Genomic DNA, 9,957 nt, shown 5'->3' on the forward strand with positions numbered 1-9,957 from the left:
GGGGTGCCATTTCGCGATGTGCAGTCGTGTTATGACTTCCTGCCTGTAAGCAAAAAAACTTCCCAAATCTCTGTGTTGGTACTTAGAGTGAAAATCAATGCCATCACAAATTAAAGAAAAATCCAGTCAAATATTTTAAAAAAAGAATAACCCTTCTGATTACTGAAAAAGTGTGTTTATACATTGTATATCCATGCATTTATACATACCCCAGTGCTCGTTATTAACCTGTAGCGTGGAACTGCAAATTAAAGTAGTACATGAGTAGTAAATTTTTGAAGATATTTATAGCAAATATATTAGTGGATATACTGCAATACTGCTTTGGTTCTATATGTTCACAAAAGGGACAGCTGAAGGAAGATTACATTCAAGAACTATAACCAACTTTTGAAGGTATATTTATCTCAAAAGAGGTCAAATAAGCAGAATTCCACATAAATAAAAACAATTTTATCTGTCCAAATTTGTGTTATGGTGACTTTTTTAACTTTTTTGTTCCAGGACATTAAAAAACAGATATTTAAGACTATAGAACATAGTGACAATTAAAACTTCTTGCCATGAGCTTGGAATGAAAAAACTGGAGAAAAAATGAACAGAAATAGTAAAAGGGAGAAATACGTGTATTTTAATATGATTAATAATAGCTATCTCCTTTCACTTGCATTGAACACACACACTGTCCACTGGCTACACAGTCCCTGTACTCTACAGTGGTTTCATTGAGCAAGAACTGAACCTTTTCTACTGTCTTTTTCCCTTTAACAGCTCTACAGTACACGAAATGATTTTAAAATGTTTCTCAAATGCTTAAGCTGAACACTATAAAGACTGCAGGAAGGCAAAGGATATACAAAAAGAAACATCCTTGCTTAATACTGTTTGGTCTGGAGATATCCCCACAATGTGCTTTCAGCCAGGCAACTTTTAATACTGATTGCAATCAGTGAGGTAACTCTGCAGTAGTGTCTTGCCACCTGAAGAAGACAATCGACATCTTCAAAACATCCCAATGTCTCAGGAACCTAAGCTTGACTGCAAGCCAGTCAGACGAGCTCCTGCATGCTTTAAAAGCAAGGCAAGTTACTGTCTGTCATCAGGTCTGGGTCCTAAATACAGGGTTTGAGTTGTAGTCCTAAGGCAGGGAAATCTGCCCTGTGCAAGTTTTCATTTCTCTCTTTAAACTGGGTTTGCAAGATTGTTATATCTGTGTACGTTAAAATTAGGCACAGCAAATCCGGGCCTGACATTCAGGTCTGCTTCTACGATATCCTCTGCTCTCTCCAGAGCTCTCATCTGGAGCTACTTTCCACAGCACTGGAGTGGCACTATTTGATTTTGATTTATCACAAGTGAATTATTATAATGAAATCACCAATGCGATTTAAGCCTCTGAGAAAGATATGGTTGGAGTAACAAAAAATTGTTCTGCAAAACAAGCAATTATTGTTAGGTTCAGTGAATACTGGCCTTAGCAATCCAACTGATTATAGAAAGTTAATGTTTTAAAAGGCAATGAAAAAATAAGAAATTAAATCCTTTAAATCTGCGTGAAAGACTCCAAGAGGAATTTTACGGTTATTTTCACTGCATATTTTATTAGATATGTGATATTTTATTCATGGGTAAAGCAAATATAACAATTAGGAATAATTAGCATTTCAGCACAGTGTTATCTAATACATTAAAATACACATACAGTTCTTCATTTAAATTCTGTATCTTCACATTTTCCCCTTTCTGGTTCAGAACTTTTCCATTTAGTATAGCATTTACAGGAATATTATAGAATTCCCAAAGAAACAGACAGAACTACTGGCTTTTGCCTTTGATATCTTATTTTCCTCCCCTCCTTGCATTTTTACTCATTTTCTTTTTCAATTTCCTCTTGAACTTAGCTTGCCAGATGAATCCAGCATAACTTGCAGCAAACTTTTTCCCTTACATCTTTTCTTTTCCACTCTACTCCCTCACCATTCCAAAACTAATGTGTGCAATGGAAATCTACTTTAAATCTAACCCTACTCTTACAAATCCATCAGTTTACAGTTGACTAAATCTAGAGTAATTGTCTCTGTACCACCTCTTCCACCATAACTTCAATGCTACACAGAAATGCTGTAGTTACTGTATTATCCTCTCTCATTAAGTAAGTGTCACTTTTTATTATGCCTTTTCTATTTTTTTATTCTTTTTTTTTAATGCAGCACTTACAGCTCACAGAATAACCCTTCCCTGAGCTTTTGTGGTTAGTCCCAGACCAAAGCAGAAAGAAGTCTCTCCAGCTGAAGTGCACTCTGCAGTATAATACAGCACACGAAATACCTCCTTCTCTGAATTAAGTATATTATCACTGAAACTAGGACATAAATTCTGAGCCTTACAAAATTACAGCACTGCACAATTTCAAAGCCCATTCCCCTGCCAAGTTTCATAACTGTCATCCAAACACCAGCACATTTCATTTACTAACCTTCAATTTCAGTCTGTGTCCTCCCTGTTATACAGATCAGTTGCAACTCTCCAAGTCACATAAACCATTATTAATTATAGTCGTTGCAGGCACAAGAGAATCTTTCCCTTACTCCATCAGGTCTCTCAGTTGCTTGGCCAACAATAACCAGAAACCAAAGCCTGACTCCTGTAATGAAGAATAGCAGAGGAAACTGCCACGACAGTGCTCATGGGAAGAGACTGAAGGACAGAAAGATACAGCAAGAAAGAAACCTTCTTCTCAATCACTCTTCCTCTAAGTGCTTCCATTTTAGTATCAATGTTTAAATTACTACATCAAGAATACACAATTACACAATTGTTGTCTACCTTTGTAGTGGGAGACAACAGCACCTCCTCTTCTCCATGTGCTGCTTCAAATGCACAAGCCAGCTAAGAACTGTGTCCAGAAGTCTTTGCCTGGACTTCTTTACCCAGTGTTGAGGACGGATTAACTAGCACTGCATCACACTTATCTAGCACGCATTTAGCACATATTCCATGCCACGCATCATATTCCAGCAGCTCAGTATTGCACCTTTTCCAATACAGCCTACTAGCCTAGATGAGCAAGGAAGGCATGATCAACATTACTCTGAAAAAGGCCAATGTAGTTCATTTTGGTAACCACCCCAAGCAACAGCACAGCTCATAATTGCTAACAAACACAGTAGATGGTGCAGGAATATAATGTAACACCACTGAAGGAAAGGAACTGCATCTGTACCCAGGAAGCCCAGTAGGAAGCCAACTGCTAGACAGCCAATCTAGGGTACAGAATGCCCCAAAGAAACATGAGCTTTCATGACCAGCTCCCAACCACTACGTCAGTTTGCCAGCAAACCTGCATGTTATGTGTTACTGTTGGGCTGTGACAGTCATACTTGCCTCGTGGCATTTCTAGATAACACAAATGATTATCCCTGGGGTTCTCAGAGATGGGTGTCAGCATGACCAGAGCCATGAACTGGACTGTAAGGTCTATAGGATCCATAGGTGTGTAGCTATTCAGGTTTTGACACACATGCCAAGCCTGAATCTGAAATCAAATTTTTATTCCAATTTCACCAGCTTAGATAACTTACTCCTTCTGATATTCAAATCTAACTGGGAAAAAAAAAAAAAGTGAAACCGAATTTGCAGATGCAGAAAGGTATCCAGATTTGCCTCATTACCGGTGTATCACCTTTGCAGATCCAGAAAGGTATCCAGATTTGCCTCATTACCAGTGTATCAACCTTTTGCACGTACCAAGCTATCATGTATAGTAATATACTTACATTTTTTCAAAGTTTTGTTAGTTTCTTATAATTGCTCAAAATATGGACAATTTTTGAATACTATTTCCACGGTAATTGTCCGTGTCTAATAAGTTTTTTAAACATTGAAGATATAAAACAAACTATGTTTGGAGAGAGTGTAGATTAAAACTGTTACGATGCTGTCACGTAAATGCAGGTAATCAAGAAAATTAACTAGAAACTGATAGCTAAATAGAACTACTCTTTCACATAAACTATTTTTAAAATCATTCATACTGTGTTGGGGGGAAAAAAAAAAAAGAAAAGAAAGAAACCAAGCAGTGGAGCAGTAAGAAAGAGTAAAACCTCAAAAGGCAAAAGCCTTCAACAAATTTAAACCAAAAACAGGTTGTCATGGTAGATTATAGATAGCTATATATCAAATGGAAGAAAATGATGTAAGTTCAAGTTTATATCTAGGGAGTAACCTAATGGCTTACAAAAGTCATCTCTTGCCAATACCACTTGCTTTACAGGACAAGGGAGTGGAAGAGAACCATACTTAATGCCTTTGTTCATTAAGTTAAATGAACCTTAGTTGGTAGGTTTATGTAGTCACAGTCTTAAAAGATTTTTCTCTAGTGTGTTTTTTCAAAGATGGCACTGTGAGAATAAAGGCTCTGTGCATCCATAAGTAGTGATATAAAAGCACGCAGCAGCAGCAGTGATTGTCATGTCAGACATTTGTTAGGGCAGCACTTGAAAATGGATGGTTGGTTTTTTTACTCTGTCTTTATCAAGGACAAAGAACCTGATATAACACTAAGAGTTATTTAAGAACATGAAAAGGAGCCGCCTGCTGCAGTCAGCAATCCACTGGCTCAGTTTAAAATCTTCTGAAGTCAACTGAACAACTCACCTGGATCATGACAGACTCTAGATCAGGCCCTGATGATGACTAAGAAACACTCTAGAAAGCAGTGACACCTAATGGCAAACATGCCTTTGGATGATGGCATGCAAAGTTACCCCTCTTTAGCTACACAGTAAGTACACACATTACAGGGACTGAAACTCTATCAGAAGTTTCATCACCTGGGAAAGCATTTTAGAAATAACGCACATGGAAACAGAGCGTATGTCACACATGCTGAGCATTTAAGTAGAACATAGTTAGTAACAGAACCCACTGGCTGCTGAGCCACAGTGCACTGTATTCCAGGTCTTCATTCATATGTGTGTTCAAAATAACCAAGAAATCTTGGAAAATTATAGGGCAGGGAAAACTGGGACCTGAATGCCCTCTGTGGACACTATAGGTACACAGAGATTTATTTGCTTTTAAAAAATCTGTTTTGCTTGCTTGTCCCGTGCTTTACAAATATATGTGAGAGCACAGTAATGAACAGTTAGTGACATACGCTACAAACCTTCTAATGAGGCTTTACCAACAGCACAGTAAATTAAATTCCTATTATCAATGCACAACACAATGCAAGCCAAGCTGCACTGTAGTACATCAGCTTACAAGAATAAATGTGGACATGCATACCACCAAGCAAGGAGACTCCCTTTCCCTTATAAAAAAAATTACGTTTTAAAGACACTACTAATAACAATAGAAGAAACAAGTAATAGGCCCTGTGTTAGAACTGCCTTGATATTATCATCTGTGGTACAGAAGAGCTTAAAGATATGAACAAAAACTCAGGACCCAGTAATGCTGGGAACTTGTCCAACACAAGGAATGCAGCAGTCCTGGCCTACAAAGTCTAAAAACTCTGAGGAGTAAGGTAAGAACAGAACTACTTTTTTTTTTCCCTGAGACAGAAAATTATTTATAAATATATATATTAAAATCAGAGAAATAAATATATGTAGAAGCATATATAATACATATAGCTATATATATATTATATTATATATATTTCTGAACTTGCCATTGAAAGTAAGAAAGCTAAGGGCAGTACACAACTGACTGCATAAAACTGAAGTTACTGATAAACAAAAAACAATTTGAAGTAATCAGGGGGCCTGAACTAGATGAATTAGTTTTGAAAAATACTTAAGTGTATATTTTCAGCAAAACTTTTGTACAATACTATGTGTGACTGCTGCTATAGGTGATTTTGAAGTACCTAACACATGCATCTGCATCTATGCTTCTACAGGCACAATAGGAAATCCATATGCACATGCAGATGTATTACTATGTACATGTCAAGGGAAAATACTGAGCACAAAGTACAAAATATAAAAGCATGAGACTATCAGCTGTAGAGGATACAAAGCATACGCAAATTGTGCAGTTGACAAGGAGTGCCACCTAATCCCTGCTTAATTAAAACACTGTTCTAAACTCCTGTTTAGGGAGTGAGGAGTGTGGGACGAGTGATGTATGAAGAAAATATCAGGCAGCGTGGCTAATCTCAAAGACTTGGGAGCTTTCAAGCTACATAAATCAGAGCGACTTTTTGAATAGCCTCATAAAACACAGAATCATTGCCATTCCACTCACGACTTTCAGATTCTTCCTACAGCATACAGATCATTAGGAAACTTCTAAGCAATCAAGTAATGTGGGACTGATGAAATTACTCAATCAATGCACGGGCTGAGAGAAGCAGCATAATACAGAATTGCACAGTTTTGACATGGTAACCCTGCCCCTTTCTTTTTTATATAGGGGTAACAAAAATTACAGTGGAGTCGATTCATTTCAACGTTTTCACAGGAGTGCTTAATGTAGTCCTTCTGAACTGCCAGTTCCTATTTACAATAGCAGGGCAGCAGAAACGTACAGACTATAAGCAGTTCTACCAATGTTTAAAATATGATACAGGGAAACGCTTTTTTTTTAAATGTGCACACTTGCATACACACAGATCTCCTCTAATGATCAAAAGCAGAAACTATAAACAGAAGACATAAATATGAAAATGCACTATCATAGATAGATACCAGTCACCGTATCCCTCCCACTGCCATCACCAGGTTGTTAATGTCTACTCACTAAATTGTAATATTTTTTGGCATTGTCTAAGAGATGACTGATTACATACTTCGATATAGAAAATGTCTCTTTACAGGAAATACATAAAACATAGGCAAGCAAGAGTTTCTGCATTATATCAAAAAAAGTATGTGCTATTAGAAAAAGGCTATGCACAGGTAACGTGTTATTTCTTATGACCATCTGCCCCTCCCAAACATGGGAAAATATTTTTCCACTTGAATATCTTAAAACTGCAGAAGGAGAACAAGATAATACTTTTATTCTGTCTGTTGCCTAAGGCATCACTACCACCTCTGGTAGTATTTCGTTTCCCCTGAACTGAGAATTTTGGCTTTATGAGTTCTTCTGTAGATAATTTGTTCATAGAGTACCCTGTTACTGCTTTTGTTAACTCAGTTAAATACATACATTTTATTAGTTATGTCTAAATATTTTATACATAAGTTTACTTAGTACAAGTAGAAGAAAACAGAAGGAGGTTAGAATACCAGGTCACAAGATACAGTGGTGTTACTAGGGGTCAAAATTTCATCTGTGAGCTGTACAAGTTGGAATACTTAGCTATGTACCCATTTATTGCTAAAACAGTTCTAATTTCAGGTCATTTAGTTTCTATGTGTTCATTTTAGCAGATTTAAAGCTCTGTGTAACAATTTTATATTTTGCCATTTTCATGGCAACATAAACTAGTCAATAAAAAGAGCTAATCCCCTTGTCAACTGTACTAATTGTCTCTCAAGACAAATTAATTGTGTGAGAAGCAACTACTTCAGTTTAGTTGGTTTTTTTCCTGCTTTCAATGAGGATTTACTGTGTTGATGCATCTAATCACTAACAGCTTTATTAAAAAAAACGCGTTAAAATGTGTTGCATTCCTCATATAAAAACAAGTAAGACAAATTTTCATTAACTCGAGGAGAGAAAAGCTATCATCTCCCTTGACGTTAGTGCAAAGGCACACAGCTTGCCCAGCAGCGCTCCTTTAGCCAGGAGGATGGGTGACAGGGGATTGCAAAGAAACTCATTTGCTACACAGTCAAAATTTCCCCCCAAATCCTAAGATGTGACCGCTTGCTACCAGCTCTTAAGAAAGAAATCGTAAGACAGAACTGTCTCCTAGTGTCGCTTTAACAGTCTACAACTGGGAAGAATTAAAAAAGTCATTCTCCCTTTAAAAGGAGGGCACAGAGCGCTGCCTCCCCAGTGCAATATTTGCCGCTCCAGTCGCACGCAGCTATAAGGACTGACCCCTATAAAGTTGCGGTACCCAAGGGCAGCGGTGGCTCGTGGCCTCGGGGACAGGGAGGACTACACGAAGGGCTGGCTCATCTCTGCCCAAATATCGGTGTCCTGCAGGAAACCTCCTGACGGCCGGGCTTTCCAAACGCTCTTCCCGCTTCCCCTTTTCACAGAAACCCGCTACGGATCCCCACGACAAGCACCGGCAGACATATTTATAAAGCCAACCCCTGGGGGAGCGGCAGCTGCCCCACAGCCGGGGCCGGTACCGCCCCGGGGACCTCCCCAAAACCCCGGCGGGACCCTGCCCCCAAATGCACCTTCCCCGGGGCAGCGCGGCGCCGGCCGACCGGCCGCCCGCCCCCGCTCCGCCTGCGTGCGGTGCCTGCAGATGGGCGAGCGGCCGCGGGGGAAGCGCCCTCCTCTCCTCTCCCTCTCTCCCTCCCCGCACATCCCCGGCCGGCGCAGGGGGGCGACCCGCTCTCTCCAGTCGCGGGAACAAAACGCCGCTCGGCAGCGGGGCTCGGCGCTTCCCAAGGATGAGCCCGCCGAGGGAGCGCTGCCGTGCCGGAGATGGCTCAGGATAACGGGGAGCGAGGGGGGCATGGGCGGCGCGAAGCAGCCCGGCGCCCTGTCTCCGGCTGGGAGCGCGGGCAGCGCCGTGCTCCGGCATCCCCCGAGCTGCCCCGCCGCCTGTGCCGGCCGTCCCCCTTCCCCCGCCGGCCGAGGGGGAGGTCGCTGCCTTTCTCGCGGGTGCCGCGGCCCCGGGAGGCGCTCACCGAGCCGGCGGGGTGGCGGCCCGGCAAGGGGGTGCCGGGCGGCCAGAGCCCCCCGCCCCCGCGGCCGCCCTCCCGCCCACGGCAGGGGAAGCGCTCACGTTGCCCAACCACCTGTTCCGCCGCGGGAGAGGAAGGCGGGATGGGGGGGGGGGTGTGAAGGAAGGGGAAGGGAAAAGGGGCGGCGGGCGTGGGGGTTGCGTGGCTGTCACGGTGGTGTGGGAAATACGGGGACGTTTGGGGTCTCCCCCGGCCGAGGGCTAACCGGGGCAGGCGGAAGGCAGGCTGGAGCTGAGGGTCTGCGGGGAGGGACCAGGGAAGTGCCTGAGCCCTGCCCCCCCCCCGCCCCCCCCCCGCCCCGATCATCAGCCTCATCAAAACCTCAAGGTCTAAAGCACGCACATACCCCGCTGACAAGAAACCTTTACACAGCGCGGTAGGGGAAAAAAAGGACGCCTGAGAACGTGGTGGAAAGCAATTATAAGAGGGGAGCAAACAATAAAAAAAGCAAGCGAGCAAGGGATAAAGGAGCGCGGGGGCTGCGGGGGGAGGGGGGAAAGCCTGCCAAGAGAGGGAAGGTTGCAAAGGAGAGCTGGAAAAGTGTCCAACAGCACCAGCAGGCGCATAACCCCCTTACCGATATGAATGATTGAATCTGCAATCGCCGCTTTCCAGGTTCGAGTCCAACAGACGGACACGACCAGGATGAGGGAGAAAACTTCCATCTCCTCCGGAGGTCCAGGCTTTGTAACAACAAATCTCTTCACCAAGCGGTGCCGCCGCGGAGGACAGCGCAGCGCCGAAAGCCCAAGAGTTTGAGATGCCGCCGGAGGAGCGTGTAAATCCCGGTGGCTGGCGCAGAGCCGCGGCTGGGCAGGGAGCGAGCCCGGGGCTCCGAGCGCTTCTCCCCTCGGCGAAACCCCGCGTCACTTCGGGGGGCTCCTGGGCAGCACCAGAATTGCTGGGAGCGCCGGCAGCAAATCCATCCAGCCCGGGCGCCGCCGCGGGCAGCAGACGCCTCTGCTGGTCAGACAATCCCCATCCTTCCGCCGGGTCCAGGGATCCGCTCGGTCCCGCTGCTGCACAGCAACTTCCAACCCACACCACGCACACGCTCACACACACACACACATACACACAGGCACAGACACGCAAACACGAGCAGACACGCACAAACCCCCTTGGCCAG

General features: G+C 43.2%; 1 protein-coding gene across 2 annotated transcripts in view; it reads right to left on the bottom strand.

Annotated features, from left to right (window-relative positions):
- Positions 1–9,687, bottom strand: part of GRID2 (glutamate ionotropic receptor delta type subunit 2) — a 695,515-nt gene extending 685,828 nt beyond the window's left edge. Inside the window, exon 1 of one of the 2 annotated variants that reach the window (XM_032686347.1) lies at positions 9,406–9,687. In XM_032686347.1, the coding sequence (XP_032542238.1) occupies positions 9,406–9,493 (88 nt within the window). In that variant the 5' untranslated portion in view covers positions 9,494–9,687. The remainder of the gene's footprint in view (positions 1–9,405) is intronic. The other variant, XM_032686346.1, reaches the window with a different exon arrangement.
- Between the last annotated feature and the right edge of the window lie 270 nt (positions 9,688–9,957).

The sequence above is a fragment of the Chiroxiphia lanceolata genome, chromosome 4 (genome assembly GCF_009829145.1).
Source record: "Chiroxiphia lanceolata isolate bChiLan1 chromosome 4, bChiLan1.pri, whole genome shotgun sequence".
NCBI lineage: Eukaryota > Metazoa > Chordata > Aves > Passeriformes > Pipridae > Chiroxiphia > Chiroxiphia lanceolata.